A 17157-nucleotide genomic window follows, 5' to 3' on the forward strand; every position below is an offset into this window, starting at 1 on the left:
CCAACATCAGCTCCTCCCTGGCTCCACCCAGCTTCTCTCCATAACCTGGAAATAAAGCGACGCACAAATAAATATATAAAAAAGTGGCACTGCTGCAGCTGATTATATACTACATTGTACCGAACCTGTGTGTTTGCACGGGGACGTAACAGACTTTGTCAGACGCGGTCTGGTTTAGTGATCGGCAGCCAGGCTCGACTGAGGGTAATCGGCAGCAGCTGTCATCGAATCGCACCCGACTCGACTGACCTGGATGTGGAACTGGAGTCAAGGCCGTATCTCGCTTTATTTTTGACGGACCGTGACAACCCTGCGATATAAACAGGGGATGCTCGCAGTAGCGGCGGGGTAGCTAGCCAACTTTATCAGCCGGAGGTTTCACCCGTGTTGCTCTTTTTCTCCAGAACACATCCATCATGAAACAATGAGCGGACTCGGGAGGTGCATTTTTGTCCGGCTGAATTAGTTTTCCTGCATTGTGAATAATGGAAAAGAGGTGTCAAGAGGAGCAGGAAACAATGTTGTTATTAGCCAGTTAGCTAACGTTAGCTCAGCTAGCTGTTAGTTAACGTTAACTACATCAAATTAGTGGGCTGAGTTAGCCGAGCTAACTCAGCCCACTAATTTAAATATACTCGCACGGTATTGTAGTTTGTCTGCTGCCTAACGTCAGCCACTTGGATAGATTTGCTTAGTGACAGGTTTTTCCAGTGAAGCACTTCTGTCTTTCGCCGTTTACCCATTTTCTGCTGTTAACTGAGCTAGCTAGCTAGCCAGCTGTGCCGAGTCTGCTGTGGTGTCACTGCAATCTGCTGGCTGCTGAAATCAAATTGCAAACATAGCTTTACTACTGTTTAACTGTCAAGCGGACGACAACCATGGCTCAAGAAGCATTTCCTCTGCATTTTCTGGTTTGGAACAATCAGTATCTGGAGCTTGATCGAGAGCTGCAGAAAAACGAGGTGAGTCAGGAGGTTTGTTTTGCGGCTGGCGGATGATATATCTATATGTTTTTTAAACAGATGCGTTTGTTAGGTGGCGCTGCATTGCGCTGATGCTGCTGGTGTGTTTGGTTCTGCAGCAGGATGTGGAGCGCCTCGATCCGAGGGGGCGCACCCCGCTGGAGCTGGCCGTGTGTCTGGGCCACCTGGAGTCAACCCGGGTGCTGCTCAGGCACTCCTCAGACCCCACACACTGCAACGGACAGGGCTGGACCAGTGAGTGCTCTGCCGTGCCTCCCAACTTCACATGGGAATAAAGAAGCATCTGCATTAAATGTGGACGTGTGTCTCAGTCTTGCAGGAGGCGGTGAGCACCGGGGACCCAGAGCTAGTGCAGCTGGTGCTTCAGTACAGAGACTTCAAGCGTGCCACTGAGAGGCTGGCCGGCATCCCGGAGCTGCTCAGCAAACTGAGACAGGTAAAACTGCTTCACAGCGGTTCATTTGATTAAAAGCTTCAACCCTCCAGGTATTAAACTCTACCTGTTGTCCCAAACAACACACCACAACCTCAGCCACGCCTCAAAGCTTTTGTAAACTTGTGTTAAGAGTTTATTGCACTGGGACAACGTTTTAGGCTGCTTTGTCAATGCATCTTTTGTTCATTATGGTCCCTCTAACCTATTCACAAGTCTCAAGCTTGATTGAGTCAGGACGCACAAATGTCAGTAAACTCGGAGCCCATTCATTGGAAGGTTTTTGCTTTTGTCTGAGTAATCAGAGAGTTTCCTTGGGGTCTTCCAGGCGCGGGACTTCTACGTGGAGATGAAGTGGGAGTTCACCAGTTGGGGTGAGTGTGTCTCATGAATGTGTTTTCACACAGGCCAGTTTCAGCACCGCACTGGTTGGACAGCTCCCCCGGGAGCAGCTGTCGCTCAGCAGAAACGTGACTGTTTGCTCAGTTTGAAGCAGTGGCCTGAACAGACAGGTTCGGTTCATAATGCAGCCCACTACGATCATCTGTAGTGCATTTGACAGCACTCAGTCATGCAATGGGATTTCTTGTGTTTGGATTACTCTACCTTCTCTAATCTGCAAAGGTGCTCATGTTCACACTTAATTACATTTTACAGCATACAATTTTGTATCAGTGTTTACAATAAAAGCTCCAAACATATATGATCTCAATATGTTCATGCCTCTCAGTGCGTTTTCTTTACAATAACGACTGAATTAGAGCAAGACATTCATAATGTTCAGCCACTGTTGCGAGACTGTAATGTCCACAGTCTCATTATAAACAGGTCTCAGTGGTACAGGAATTTTACTACTGGATTTTGATAATTTCCTGTTGACTTCCTACATTACATTCATTTAGCAGAGGCTTTTATCCAAAGCGAGTTACAATGAGGGCATTCAACAACTGCAAGAATAGTACATCAGACTTCATTAAATATGCTGAATTGATTCAAGTGCCACTTATAAATCAATTAAGTTACACATAATTTCAGTATTACATTGCATCATTGAAGACACAGTTTGGTTGCAGTTTTCTTGCACTCATCTGTTTTGCGTCATAAATGGGTTACATTTGGTTTCATAGCTAAGTCAGAATAAAAAAACAGCATTCGGCATCATGTTCCTAAATTGTGATTTTGTGACCTTTTTCTATAGAGTTTATAATCAGTGAATTCTTCTATAATGACATTAATGATTAGTTGATGCACTCTGTAGTGATCTATAGAAATTATCCAGAGAAACATTTCATTTTCCAGTGTATATCAGTTTTTCTTTTCCTTTTCTTTCCCTCATTCCCTGTTTGGTTGCCTCAGTCTCTTTCCCTCATTTGTGTCTTGCATCTAAAATGCTTCCTGAATCTTCCTCGCAGTGCCGTTGGTGTCGAAGGTGTGTCCCAGTGACGTCTACCGCGTGTGGAAGAGCGGCTCGTGCCTCCGTGTGGACACCACCCTCCTGGGCTTCGAACACATGACTTGGCTGAAAGGGCGACGCAGCTACATTTTTAAGGGTGGAGGTGTGTATGCTCCTAGAACAGCATCAGCAGACAGTCAGTGCCTCTTGTGGCTGGGCCTCAGTTCAGGTTGGCATGTCTGCCTTTCTTTTTCACCTGCGTGCTCCTCTACTTAGACGATGGAGCCATGGTGATGGAGGTGGACCACGAGAAGCAGGTGGTGTACACAGAGCCACTCGTGTTGTCTCCTCGTGATGCGCCCTCCCTCCTGGCGGCCATGCAGCCATCACAGGAGAACACAGCACAGAGACTCACGTCGCCCATCGTTTCCACGCACCTCAACACACGCAACATTGCCTTTGAACGGTAACAAGCAACATCATCTCAGTCGCATTTGATGTGTTCGTGTTTGCAAACCATCTGCAGACATTCATGGAGCTGCCTTACTTCATCTCTGTCTTGTTTAGGAACAAGTCTGGAATCTGGGGCTGGCGTTCCGAGAAGAGTGAGGTGGTCAGCGGGTACGAAGCCAAGGTGAGCGACCGCTAGGCTGACCTAGTTCAGATGTTTTTTCAGAAAGAGCAAAGCTGGCTCGAACGCACAGTCCTGAGCACTTGGAAGTTAGTTTAGTACAATGTTCTGTGATCCAGTTTGAACTAATTATCTGCTTCTGAGTTTTAAATAACTTTCCAGAAGTCATTTGATTTGCACAGGGAAGAAAGTGTCTAAATGCAAAGAACATGAACGTTTTTACGGTGTTTTTGAACACAGTCATTCACTTTATTCAGGATTGTCCCCTATAAGACGCAGACAAGGAACTAGCATGAGAAATTACTGACCAAACACAGTGACAGCATGCTGTTTGCTCTGTCAAAGATAAGCCGGGGGAGACTCTTCATCCTTGCGCTGCAACACAGTTTGACCTGCTGCTGTTCACACTAAAGAAATGCTTTTGTGACCCAAACAAATGCGGTGACAGGAGCTTCACTAAAAACAAAGTGCAAAGAAGGAGTGTGATCTCTTTGTGCTTCCTCGCGTTCAGGTTTACAGTGCCACCAACGTGGAGCTAGTGACTCGGTCAAGGACGGAGCACCTATCAGACCAGGATAAGTCGAGGAGCAGAGGTGAATACACACACACACACACACACTGTAAGTCCCTGTTGTGCACTTATAGTGATGGGGGAATGATATCATGGAAGAAACAGCTTTTTTGAGCCAGAAAATCACTGCAGAGAAATCAGACTGAGCCTCCTTGAATTTAAGTCGTGAAATGTGACATATAAACTAAACAAAACTGATCACTATGCAGTCCATCATGACTAAAGGTATGTTCCCCTCAAAGTATTAAAATATTATTTTTGCTCTAGGCGGATCTCTTGCCTTCCTAAAGAAGCAAAAAACATTAATATATTTGCGGAGCAGATTGATGATGATGATGATCTCTCTGTTTTATTCCCGCTCAGGCTCAAAGACTCCTCTGCAGTCCTTCTTGGGGATTGCTGAACAACACACAGCTCACAATGGGGTAAGAGTCTCCGCAGCATCACATCCACCCACACCACCTGCAGCCTTTCTTTGATGAGCGCCCACCACTGATGGCTCTCTGTCTTTTTTTCTGTCAGAGTAATGTGTCCCAGTGTGCCAGTCCTCACAACCCCACAGCCATCACAGCCGAGGAGTACTTCAACCCGGAGTTCAACCTGAACGGCCGTGACATCGGACGTCCCGTCGAGCTCACCAGCAAAGTCCAGAAGTATGGCGCCGCCATGGAAACACACGGCATTAATTTTCATTAATACAAGCTCTCTTTATGAACTGGGTGGCTCAAAACGGGGGTTTCTGCATCTTGTCTCCTCCTCCCTGTCCGCCTCTCTGCCTCCTCTCCAGGTTTAAAGCCACACTGTGGTTGAGTGAGAGTCACCCTCTGTCCCTGGCCGAGCAGGTGACGCCCATCATCGACCTCATGGCCATCTCCAATGCCCATTTTGCCAAGCTGCGTGACTTCATCACCCTCCGCCTGCCGCCAGGCTTTCCTGTCAAGATAGGTAGGTATGAGAGGTCACACAGCGCGGGTCATTTCCAAGTGGCAAGTGGTAATATAAGAATAATTCAGTCATGTGAAGTTTTCAGTCAGAATTATCTTGATGAATAACGTCATCATGTAATTCAGCAGCTTAGCTGTCTGGAGAACTGTTTTGACTAACGTAAAATGTCCACTCAGCATTTGACGTAGCTGCACCTGGCTACTCCTCGCATACCCCTCGTTTCACCGGAACCCCACCCTGCAAGATGATGAGATTGTTTCCTGAAGGATGTGACATATGAAACCCAGGCTGTCTGATTCTGTGTTTGTGAGACTGTCATTGGTCCACCACCGTTCCAAGCTGGAAATACTCAGACACAGCGTTTACTGCTCATTTCTCTCATGATGTCTCGACCATATGGAACACGTTAACGAGGTTAAAAAAGTGATTGCCATTGGAGGGGGTCTTTAAATGTTTTAAAACTCTCACTGTCTTTCTTCCAGAGATTCCCCTGTTTCACGTGTTGAATGCCAGAGTGACGTTCAGTAACCTGTGTGGCTGCGACGAGCCGGTCAGCTCTGTGACGGTTCACAAACCAGAGAGCTCCGAGGAAGCTGGTGACTATTGTAATATAATATGTGTCATAAGTTTTGTAATTCTAATGTGATTTGTCATTGAGTTTTTGGGTTTGATAATAAAGGGTGTTCTCAAAATGTAAAGCAGGTGTAGGTGAACACAAGCTTGGTTTTACCTTTTACTTGCAGGTGCAGTAATGTTGTAACCCCTCTTCTCCCAGGTCAGTCTCTGCCTCCATTCCACTGCGAGGTGGACCCCTCGGTGTTCGAGCCCCCGGCAGACTACACCACCCTCGGTCCAGGACGCAGCGAGCCGATGAGGGACGAGGATGACAACCTGCTGCAGTTTGCCATCCAGCAGAGCCTGCTGGACGCCGGCACAGAGAGTGACCAGGTCGGAGTGACACGATTCTTCCCTTTTTTGAATCTTTCCTGTCATCTCTATCTACAGTGTAACACCCGTCAAGTTAATTGGCTGGTTCTTTGCAGTCTGACTAAAGTAGGAGAACTGATGAATTTCACTCTGGCTTTTCGGGAAAAGCTAATTTTACCATTGAAACGTTGCTTAAATACGCCATTTATAAATGTGTTTTATTATAAAATGCTGAAAAACTGATTCCTTTATTTCAAGCGGACTCGATTACTGTAACGCACTATTGACTGGCCTCCCAAAAAAAAACATTCAGAGACTTCAGCCCTTTCAGAAGTCTGCAGCTCAGCTATTAACCAGAACCAAGAGGACATTAGGCCAGTTTTAGCTGCTCTGCACTGGCTTCCTGTAACAGTCAGAATTGATTTTAAGGTCCTCCTCCTTGTAAACAAAGCCCTTAATGGGCTAGGACCAAGCTACATTGCTAACTCCCTTGTTCACTATTACCTTCAAGAGCACTGCGATCATCTGCTGCAGGTTTATTGGAGGTTCACAGCAACAGATGAAAGAAAATCGGGGCTGCAGCTTTTGTCAGTCTCTGAAAGCTCTGAAACACACTACGTGTAGATATCAGGGAAGCAGCAGTTAAATGTTTTTAACTAGCTTTGACTCTCCTCATACAGACCTCAAACTTATGCACTTTACCTCACACTTATGCACTACTGCACTTCTTTTAAGAAGTATACAAATAAGTGTTATTATTATTATTTTTGAGACAGTGACCCAGGTGGTAACTGTCAGGACAAAGTCACGAACTGTACTGGTCACTGTTTGTCCCTGGTGGAAAATGCTATTTTTGGTCCCTGCTTTTCTTTTTTAAAAACATTTTTAAAATTTGTGCTGCAGCGAATCAGTGAATCATTTTCCAGCTAATGCAAGTTTTTTCCTTGAAACACGTGTGTGGTTTTTAGGTGACCATCTGGGAAGCCCTGACCAATAGCCGCCCGGTGCCCCAGAGTCCACTGTACGAGGAAGACTCTCAGCTGGAGAGGTGAGCTGACCTTCAGACTTATGATCTTTTGTTTCTGATTTCTGATGAATTCTTTTCGATGTAATTTCCTCTAAAAGTATATTTATATATATATAAACACAACATTCAAGCATCTGATAAATAGCTGATACTTGAACAAGCTAAGTAAGCTAATCTCCTGCACCTATTGATAGATATTACTTTTGTGTAAGTCTATACATTGTTTTTAAGGAAATTCCTGCATAGTATACCTTTAACTTTTCTCTGTTTTGTACTTTATGTACAGAGAAAAACAAAAATAAGAATGAAGAGGAATCAGATGCTAAGTTTAGCAGAGCCTGCGGCTGTCATCCATGCAGCTTAGTTTGTTTTTACATGGCTTTGAGGAGAAAGAAGGAAAAGGGAGTTTATTTTAAACAAGTGCATCTGCAGTTGTGACTGAGAGACCATCATGTGGGTTAACTCATGCTTATTCATAATTCTTTCTTATTCAGAGAAACCTGTGGCTTGTGAAGCCATTTAATTAAACATCTCTAAATAGAGTTCAGTGATTAGCTTTTTCTCTCCACCTTCTCATGGGAGCAGCAACTCCCAGACATCCTGTAATGAAGCACAGCAGAGAAACTTTGCCGTAAAGATGCTGCTCAGTTGAATTCCTCTTTGCTCTCAGGGCGATCCAGGAGTCTCTGTCCATCTCACTGGCCAGCAGAGAGGGAGAGGACACGGCCGACCCCAGCCAGCCCTCCTCCGTCTCTCCGTCGGACCCCACCGCCAATTCCCCGCTCTCCTACAGCACAGTGACCGACCCGCGGCTGTCGGGACACTTTGGTGTGGCGTCGAGTTTCGACGAGCAGCTGCGTATCGCCATGGAGCTGTCGTGCCGGGAGCAGGAGGAGATAGACAGGTGAGGCGGGAGGAATGAGAGAGGAGGTTGTGAGCGCTCTGACATGCATGAGCTTACCTGAAACAAAGTCGTCATGTGTGGAATCGGCTCCACTTTGTGGCTACTGCTGATCAAGGAAAGCTGGTGCCTCAGAGGCGGTTCCACTCTGATTTTGAGCTATGTCAGACACCCAGGGGTTGTCAGAAGTTCGATTTTGTTTTTGCCCGTCCTGAAGTGAGTAACGCCTGAAGAAATGCTTAGCTGCAGTGCAGCCAAAGGGGAAAGAAAGTAGGCACAAAATCTTTTGATTTTCCCATTGTTGATACCATCCTGTGCAGTCACACCCTGAACAGCTTGCCAGTCAATCAAAGGGTTAATACAGTATATACAAGGGAGGAAACCCACACACCAGCAACATTTGCACCACCATGCTGCCCGGCACGAGAGATGGAGAAGTAGAATAAAGACATTTTTTGCATGCAGTGTTTTAGGAAGTGTTTTTGAGTGGACTGTGTTTTGTAGGCTGCCTGCTTCTTCCCAGCTGTTCTACAAATTCTCCCTCTATTCCTCTTCTTTATGTCTTTTTTAATGTCAAACTGAGTGCACACACGCAGGAAGTGCTGCAGCCTGCTCTCCTGTCTCTTCTGTCTTCTGGCACGGCAGGGTGACAGACGTCTGTGACACAGTGGGGTGTCAACATCCAATCCAATAAAAATGATCTTAGTTGGTCCATGTTTTTAGGTAAACGCACTCATACAGAGATGCTAACCTAAAATTTATGAACAAGATATCCCTAGTTTTGAAGTCCCCTCAACTTTCAGATAGAGTTTTGTTCTTGGCTGCTGTTACTGAAGCCTGAATCTTACATAGTGAAACAAAGACGCCTTCCTCAATAGGGAAGTGTGTGATTACAGGAATATGAACCCTTTCCTAATAGCTAGCATTTTTCTGCTCCGGTTTCAATTGATATTCTAACTGTCGCTGTTCTGACTACTCTATTTCATATTTGTGACGCAGGCAGCAGAAGGAGGAAGAGGAGGAGCTGGAGAGGATCCTGCAGCTGTCACTCACCGAGAAGTAATGTCACAACAGCAATGGAGCAGTGGTCTTCATTGGGGAACAATCATCTTAATTTATTCTGTTTTACTTTTATTTTTTTAAAGCTTGACATATTAAGTTATTACAGATATTTTATTTGTCTTTCTTACACGAAGGCTGCTACAACAGAGTGTAAAGGACCAGAACATGAGATGTGAAAAAGGTCAGAGGGGGGTGAATAAGAAGAGGTGGAAACAGGTACTGTGAAACACACTACGGTGAAGGAGACAAAAGGGAGAGAGTCTTTGTTTTTCTTTTTTTATTGACTATTTTTCACAGTCTTGCTGTCTTTTATTGAGTGATGAATGATCCTTAAACTTTAAACCTATAACATGATCCATGATAATGATGAAAAATACGAGAATACAATCTTAATGGAATAACTTATAAAAATATGATTATAACATTTGAAATGTTTATGTTGGCTTACTCCTATGTGTGAAAAAATAAAGAGTAATGATCATCCTGGACTGTGGTTGTGTGTTTTATTGAACGCTTTTAAACGTAAGAACAAACATAAGACTGGTGTGTATTTGTAGTTTTATCAACAGTCTCATCTGCACAGTGATCGGCTCAGACAGTTTTATCGTAATGTTCATTTTTGTTAAAACGACTGAGTAAAAACAGGAGTCATGATAACCTTCCATACTGTGTGACAAAAATCCTCGATATCATTGCGTAGTTGGAACTGGAGCTGTAATGTTTGGTCATTTGAAAGAAAATTAATCGGAAACTACTGTATTTTGGGAAGCACAAATACCAAACAGTTGCTTGTTCCAGCCTCTCAAATGTGAGGATTTACAGTTTTTCTTCATTGAATATGATCAGAAATTTTCTTTTTCTTTTTTGTCAGGCCATCAAGAGTTTTCCTCAATTTCCCTCATAATTACTGCTTATTGATAGTAAGGAAGTTGCTGCACATGAATCACGATCTCAATAACCCAATGCTAACCCCCATAATATGGAATCGATAAGTGCTTTATAATGACTAATAAAAAATCATGCACGCTAATAAGCAACTACTGAATGGTGAGTGTGTCCCTCAGTAGAAAGTGTGCCCCAAATCTGGGTCATGAAGCTCTCTCTCTCATCATTTAGACACAAAAGCTATCTGTCTTTGTAAAATGATTAAACAGTCACTTGCAGCTTAACGCAGTGACTTGTAGATAACAGATAACATTAAACCATAATATTCTGTTTTAATGTTCTACTGTTTCGTAGCATTTAGCTCAAAGCACTGCACCTACACTAGCATGGCTGTGGACTTCAAGACAGGTGGACTGCTAATTATCTTTTGGGAGACCCTTGCTTTAAGAAATCGGGAACCTCTTGCATTTTAATTGAACCGTCCGCCACGTGTTTGACGTTCAGCGCATTTTTGAAATATTTTCACACCAAAGGTGACAGACTGTTGTCGGCAGGGGAGCGTGAAATCTTTCAGCCGAAGTTAAAAAATTAAACATTTGCAGACTTGTGAGGCCTCACACTACGCTCTTTATGCTCCACTGGGCTCTGCTTGAGTGGCAGTTTTCACCGGTTGGGTTCTCATAGGTGGTGACTTCCTCTTTGGCGGTTGCAGCGTAGATCGTATCCCTCTGTGCTTCTAAAGCTTCCTGCAGCTCACCATCCAACTGAGCTGGTTTGGACAAAAACATGCACCCATTTAAACCCTCTCAACCATGACATGCAAAGCAGCTCCGACAACATCCCGCTCATTCTCACCCAGCTTCAGTTCATTTAGATCATCAGGTCTGTCCTCATCAGGGACCACGTATTCGCTGTCCACTGGCCTGCTCGGAGGGGGCAGAGGAACTTCTTTGGTCTTTGAACGCAGCGTAGGGGCCACTTGTGCCTTGGGTACTGTTTTAGGTGCAGGCGAGTTGATGCTTGGAGCAAGTGACACCTCTGTGAACGCACACATCAACACTGTTAGGAGATGTGAACTCACCACTGAACCTGAGGCTATTCACGACAACGGCGTCACTCTCACCAATGTGAGTGTCGTAGGGCTGAGACAACATGTAGGGACGAAGACGGTGCTCCGTCTTTTCAAGGAAGTATTTAAGTACATCCTTCAAGGAGGAGACCGCCACCTACAGAGGAGACACATGAAGGAAAGCAGAGGAAGACTGTTTAAAGATGGTGTAGATTATTTCTACTTGCTTCCTACTATATTTATATCTTATATATATTTATTTTCCGAATACATGAATGCAGCACTGTTTCAGACTTGGAAGGATCTTAATTCCTACAATTATGAGTATGTGCGGCAACATTTCGATTTTCTTTCATTGGGACTTACTGGTGTGTCCAGTTCAATGACGAAGCCCGATTTAAAGGTTGTCACTCTGTAGTTCCTGATGACAGGCCCACTTAAACATAAGAAAGAGGAGGATTATTTACTTACTGCTGCCTGGACCTTTGATAAGCCTCAACCATGTGTGAAACCAACCATTATATTAATGTGATGAATTAATAGTTGCAAAAGCTTCTGAAACACAGCTATTCTGACTCCAAGATATAAACTCCTGCATGATTCTGCAGTCAGTGCTCAGGGGTTGAGATGGATGGCCAGACCTGGGCGTCAGTTGTCTGAGGGTCAGGGCATAACTGTTGGCCAGGGTGGACGGGCGGAGAATCATGGCTCCATACTCTGGGTTTGCCTCCAACATCCGCTCAGCCTCCTGCCGAGTCACACTGAAGAAACCCCTGCAGGAACCAGTGAGAATAAATAAACACTTCCTCGTTGCCTATGGATGTAATCAAGACAGAAATATGTTGTTTCAGAGGGCAAGAAATTACACACACACACACACACACACACACACACATACATTAGGATAACAAGGAGGGCTTAACCGTCAGTGACCTCAAAAATACTAATAGCCACTTAGTGTTACTGTATTTGCTGTTCAGAAGACAGAAATAACAGGAAGTGCTTCAGGTTTGAGAGGGGAGGAAGAGGAGGAGGAAGACAGGCTGTCTGACTCACGCAGGAACCTCCGGGGAGCTAACAGGCTTGTGTTTGGGCGGTGGAGGGGAGGGGGAGGCTGACAGTAGGAAGGATGGTCGGGGTGGGAGGGGTGGGCGCAGCATGGGGGGGTTTCTCCTCCTCTCCTGATCCAGAACCTCCTGCAGCTGGACCAACTGGCCAGGCAGCAGCTGCAGCTCACTGGGAATCTCTTTCTACAGGAAAGCAGGGCTCGACGTCAGTGCTGTCACTAAAACCAGCTATTTTAGACAACGTGTAACAGGTTAGATAATCCATCCTGGTGCGTTGAGCATATTCTCCGACTTCCTTCGTGGAATTATCACATTTATCATCACTTCCAGAAACTCTGCAATGAAAACTTCAAACATTGACTCAGAATATTTACTGACGCCGTCTTCCTGTCACATAAGTTACAGATGAGCTGGATCTTACCTTACTCTTGTTATCATTTTCACTAGCAGGTAAGTGGACTTACAGAATTATCATGAGCCAAATTATGGCCTAATTATTTACCAGGAAGTACTTTACTCCTCCTGTTGTTTGGTGTGCGTGTCTCACAGAGTTGTGTTGTTGCATCTCAGTGTTAATCCCGAGTCTTGTATAGTTAAGTACCTGTTATTGGAGCAGGCTTGAACTCAGACATTAAGGGTTTGTTGTTGCTTCTTGACATGCACTCAGCAATATTCAGCACCTTCAAAAGGATCTGTACTGAGAGTCTATTAGACAGACTGCGGCATCAAGCTGGAGTGTGTCTTTCAGCTTGTAGATACAGCATATGTGTGTGTGTGTGTGTGTGTGTGTGTTCGCTTACTTTGGTCACAGTCAGGATGTAACCCCTCCACTCCTCTCCGGTGTCAGGATTCTCCATCTGCACAGACGCACAAACAAACAAGACATTTTTGGTGTTGCTGACAAAGGGGGGGAAAAAAACAAGAAAGAGAAAAAATCTGTCAGGTTTCACTGCATCAGACCTTCAACTGCACCCCCTCAGTGGGCATCATGAGAGTGAAGATAGTTGGTGCCTTCCTGTTATACGGAGAATCTAACTTCATGGACGTCAGCTGCTCCAAGTCCAACTTCTCTGTGTACTGACACAGTAAACAAACATAAGAGAATTATCACATGTGGTCAGACATTCTTGGTCAGTGCAAACATGTATGAATTGATCTGAAATAAAACTTATAATATAATTCAACATATGTTTCTAAGGCTTAATACTTTTCATCTTTTCTTGGTGAAACAAACATTAAATTCACAGTTTAATCATGTTGGAATGTTCAAAATCACAATTTTCTTAAGCTGCAGTCACTCCAGTCAGAAGAGCGAATGAAGCTGTTTGCTTACTGTGTCCTGTGTGTCGTCCTCATACAGGAAGAGTGTGGCTCCCCGGAGCTCTCCGTAGTACCTCTTAAAATCCTGAAAATCACAATTGTCTCTGTGACACAGCTTCACAAATTTATGGGGAATTTAAGGTGTCAAACATCACTATTCATGGCCCATTTCTTTTCATCTTGTGTGCACATCCACAGTCTGTATCCTCACCGTCTCTGTTATGTGCTTCTTCAGCAGGTGTCCAGAGTAGTAGAGAGGCAGAGCTGTGATGGTCGCCCTCCTCTTGTGGATGACTCTGGGGTGCACAGACATCGTCCAGCACTCTGTGTGGGTCCTGTGGCCAGATTCAGTTCAGCTCCTGCTTGGTTTGTGTCTGCTTGTCCAGCAGTGGAGTCACTGATGCTGAATAAGTTGTTCAGCTGGATCCTGATAGAGGCTGGTTCCTCTCAAAGCAGTGATAAATTCTCGTTGAGTTTTTAAGTGTAGCTGATGCGATTATTGGTCTATAAACCTGCACTGATAAGCTGTTCTACCCCCTTTTCCTTCAGTCGCAGTGCTGTTCTGGCTCTGAGAACGAGGAAACACTGCGGTGATTTATGAAGAAGGAAGTTGTTAGTATAAAATATCCCAAGTAAAAGTCCTCTTTTGTACTTTGAACCTGAGCTTTACACCACACACTCAGAGGCAATGAAGCGTGCAGACACGCACACATAAACACACACACAGTTTTGGGGAAATTACACAGACTAAACATAACCCTAACCTTACCCACTGACCCGGGAATCAGCTGTTTTCCATGGACAAGCCATCCCAATTTAACTATTTTTGAGGTGCAGGTGAATTCTTTTCTGTCACGTATTGTACTGAAAACAAAGTACATGACCAAATCCAGTAAGTAATCAATTAGTGCATACCCACACAAACATGTGATGGGCAGGCCAGGTAAATTATTTCCATTAACATATGGTGTGCATGGATACAGAGATCAACATCAGCATGGAAAAGAGTTTTTTTTTTCATGTGAGAGAAAACTTAATGCACTAAAACAGGAAAAAAAAAATCCCTTTTTCAAGTGAACATTCACAGTCACAGTTTCAACTTTTTAATGCCTTCAGATCATATAATTAAATTTCATGTGTGTATGTACTGTATGCATATATGTTTATACATACAGTATACTATGTACACTAATCACCACAGTATTTTTTCTCTGTTCATGTTTGGCTGTCACCTGGTGAAGATGAGCAGTGAAGTGAACACAGTGAGAAGCGTGCCATAGACGTACACAGGACTGGTGGTGGCAAAAAACACAGCGTCACACACGTAATGCAGCAGCAGCAGGAGGCAGGACAGAAGGAGGGACAAAGCGTGACACAGCGGGGACACGGAAATAGAGATGAACCATAGCAGCCATTTAGTCAGCCAGAGGAACATCTGGAGGAGGCGCAGGAGCAACCAAACAGTCCAGAAGAGCAGGCACCCCAACAACCACAAAGCTCCAGATGGAGGAACCACATCAGCATCCTGAAAGACAGAGAGACATCAGGAGAGAGTCTTTTCAGCTAATATCAGCAAGTTGTGACTGTTTTACAGAGCATTTGGGTTAATGTGGACTTACGTAGTCTTGTACATCAGTGTTTTCCTTTCCAACTGATCCCACTTCAGCAACAAAAAGACAAAAAAAATGTAAAATTAAAGAAATATCATAACATTCATCAGGATTTTGTAAAGAAAAAAAAGACAGAGAGAAAACATCAGCAGTGGAATATAAACATTTGCTAAAGTACTGTTTAAGTACAGCTTTTGAGGTACCAGTGTGTTTTAGATTTTATGCTACTTTCATATCTATATCTAGATCTGTACTTTTACTCAACTGCATTTATTTAACAGTTACCAGTTACTTTACAGATTAAGTTTTCACATGAATACACAAACAATAAGCTTATAAAATACACTGTTATAGATCAGGACAGTGGTTTCCAACCTTCTTGGCTGGTGATCATGAGTAATTATCAGTTCCACCAAAAAGACGTTTCCTCAACTGGTTTAATAACAAGGTAAAACTCTAAAATATTTCACAAAAAACAGAGCCAAGATTAGAGAAAACTCCATAAAAAAAAAACATTTTAGATATACAAATCTGATACGAACAACACTTTTTTCTTCTCCGTATTAATAATCTCAACTGCCCTCACATTTATCTTGCGTCTCTTTGGCGGGGGCTCAACCCACAGGTTGGAAACCACTGGATGCATTTGTATAAAGTCATTACAGCTACAACGGTAAAATGCTGCTTAATATAGAAATAAAAATATTTAAATATCAGACTACTATCTAATAATAGATGTGCATGAATAAAATGTGGCTGTGAACTTCTTTCATTCAGCACATTCATGATAAACATCCAGTTCTGTCACTTACTGAGGAAAGTGAATGCCAGGAGGAATAAAAGCACACAGGTCATCAGCAGCCATTTCTCACCATGCCTGTTCCTTCTCTGTGGTTCAGCCCACGGTGGATTCACACCAAGAGACATGTAAATTCAAACAAACAAGCAAAAAACAATTAACATAATGAAACAGCTTGTGTACAAGACTTTACTATAACAATAAATAAATATATATCAATATTATTAATAGCTATTTATACCTAGAGCATGTGTGTGCAGGGGTGTCGTCTAATAAATCATGATCCATTGATTGGAGCTTGTTTTGAGAAGTCTGGGTCCTTCCACTTCATCTTACCTGTGAAACATATGAAAGGAAGTTGCCCTCTGCTGTCTGCTCATACTCCCTGCAGATGTTAATAATGTGGGCCAATCGGCGGTAGTCCCAGAACTCATCGTGCAGATAAACCTGATCAGCATCAGCATCGTCGGAGCCCCTCAGGTCGTTGAGAGGGGAGGCTTGACGTCTCCACATCGTTATTGCTGTGGATCATCCCGCAGTGACTGAGTGACTGAGCAGGTTTATCCACTGTGTGCCGACAGGAAAGTGAAACTAACAGCAGGCTGCTGGCAGAGGCAGAGCTGGACCTCCCAGCTTTTGTGGAGACTCAGAGCTCCATATAATTTATCATTCCTTAATTCTTTTTTGATTGAAATTAGCCAATACACTAGGTACATATATTCACCTTCAAACAGGAATAAAACAGAAAACCTTCAAAAAAGTGTTAAACATAACCTCTTCTTTCTCGTGTCATGTTTGTTTAAAAACAAAGTTATTGAACTGATGCTCTGACCAACACATCAGCCTGTAAACCTGCCAATTTTAACTGCTTTCCAAAAGAGTTCCCAATAAAAACAGCTGACAGCAAGTTTTTACATGTAACTTTTCGATCTAAAGGCATCCTCTTCCTGCAACAGTGTTCTGCAAATACCTGTATGGAGGAGTGACTCAGCACAAGAAATATTTGCTCAGTAATGTCGACAGCTTTCCGTCCACACCCTGAGCATTGTTTCCTTTAATGCCTTTCATTCTGAGCCTCAGAGGAATAACCCTAACCCTACTTGGCCACGTAAAATAAAACATACACTGGCTAATTTAAGAACATTAAATGCTTTTTACTGTGCAGAGAGTCCTTAAAATCATTTTCAAACATCGTCTTCATTATTATGTCAAGGTAGCTGCACTGCATGCAGCAGAAACCCGGCTTTGGAGAAGAGGGAGCAGGAGAAAATGACTGATTTAACCAGCACAAGCAGGGATTTATCCATGTTTCCACTGGCATCTATAGGACTGGCTCATGTTACATCACAGAATGCAGCCTGATGTCTTTGGTCAGGTCAGGTCCCTGTTGGTATTGTTGTCTACACCAAAAATAAGGGCTCCCCTAGCATAAGCTTGTCTCATGATGTCTGCTGGAGAATTGACTGCACAAAACTAAAAGCAGCTCAGTGCTGGGACATCGCTGGAGGGCGAGCAGCCAGTTCAGCTTTGCTGT

General features: G+C 43.8%; 2 protein-coding genes across 5 annotated transcripts; one reads left to right on the top strand and one right to left on the bottom strand.

Moving 5' to 3' along the window:
• Positions 1-50: 50 nt before the first annotated feature.
• ankrd13d (ankyrin repeat domain 13 family, member D) lies at positions 51-9354 on the top strand. 2 transcript variants are annotated; one of them, XM_041943889.1, is made up of 16 exons: positions 51-962; positions 1082-1217; positions 1295-1419; positions 1745-1790; positions 2829-2972; positions 3086-3275; positions 3377-3443; positions 3952-4033; positions 4375-4436; positions 4534-4664; positions 4799-4956; positions 5439-5561; positions 5732-5904; positions 6852-6931; positions 7581-7814; positions 8811-9354. In XM_041943889.1, the coding sequence occupies exons 1-16, from the start codon at positions 879-881 to the stop codon at positions 8872-8874; spliced, it is 1899 nt and encodes a 632-aa protein (XP_041799823.1). In that variant the 5' UTR covers positions 51-878; the 3' UTR covers positions 8875-9354. The 2 variants fall into 2 exon arrangements, with proteins under 2 accessions (XP_041799823.1, XP_041799824.1); XM_041943890.1 differs by having other exon boundaries at positions 5439-5552.
• Positions 8906-16552, bottom strand: LOC121611354 (signal-transducing adaptor protein 1-like). Of its 3 annotated transcripts, XM_041943893.1 has the most exons (14): positions 16071-16552; positions 15865-15959; positions 15637-15712; positions 14834-14874; positions 13426-14739; positions 13228-13299; positions 12855-12971; positions 12695-12751; positions 11884-12077; positions 11469-11600; positions 11194-11263; positions 10882-10984; positions 10614-10796; positions 8906-10527 (listed from the first exon to the last, which is right to left on the bottom strand). In XM_041943893.1, the coding sequence occupies exons 5-14, from the start codon at positions 13525-13527 to the stop codon at positions 10373-10375; spliced, it is 1185 nt and encodes a 394-aa protein (XP_041799827.1). In that variant the 5' UTR covers positions 13528-14739; positions 14834-14874; positions 15637-15712; positions 15865-15959; positions 16071-16552; the 3' UTR covers positions 8906-10372. The 3 variants fall into 3 exon arrangements, with proteins under 3 accessions (XP_041799827.1, XP_041799825.1, XP_041799826.1); XM_041943891.1 differs by lacking the exon at positions 15865-15959 and having other exon boundaries at positions 15960-16552; XM_041943892.1 differs by having other exon boundaries at positions 15865-16552.
• Between the last annotated feature and the right edge of the window lie 605 nt (positions 16553-17157).

Source organism: Chelmon rostratus, chromosome 9 (assembly GCF_017976325.1).
Source record: "Chelmon rostratus isolate fCheRos1 chromosome 9, fCheRos1.pri, whole genome shotgun sequence".
Lineage (NCBI taxonomy): Eukaryota > Metazoa > Chordata > Actinopteri > Chaetodontiformes > Chaetodontidae > Chelmon > Chelmon rostratus.

What these genes read in the sequence shown, in the direction of transcription:
- ankrd13d (XM_041943889.1), top strand. Translation starts at nt 879, where the DNA reads ATGGCTCAAGAAGCATTTCCTCTGCATTTTCTGGTTTGGAACAATCAG. An exon ending in GGATAAGTCGAGGAGCAGAG is followed by an intron (nt 4,034 to 4,374) that starts GTGAATACACAC and finishes ATTCCCGCTCAG; the next exon opens with GCTCAAAGACTCCTCTGCAG. An exon ending in AGGCTTTCCTGTCAAGATAG is followed by an intron (nt 4,957 to 5,438) that starts GTAGGTATGAGA and finishes TCTTTCTTCCAG; the next exon opens with AGATTCCCCTGTTTCACGTG.
- LOC121611354 (XM_041943893.1), bottom strand. Translation starts at nt 13,527, where the DNA reads ATGTCTGTGCACCCCAGAGTCATCCACAAGAGGAGGGCGACCATCACA. An exon ending in AGGACGACACACAGGACACA is followed by an intron (nt 12,972 to 13,227) that starts GTAAGCAAACAG and finishes TTACTGTGTCAG; the next exon opens with TACACAGAGAAGTTGGACTT. An exon ending in GCCCTACGACACTCACATTG is followed by an intron (nt 10,797 to 10,881) that starts GTGAGAGTGACG and finishes GTGCGTTCACAG; the next exon opens with AGGTGTCACTTGCTCCAAGC.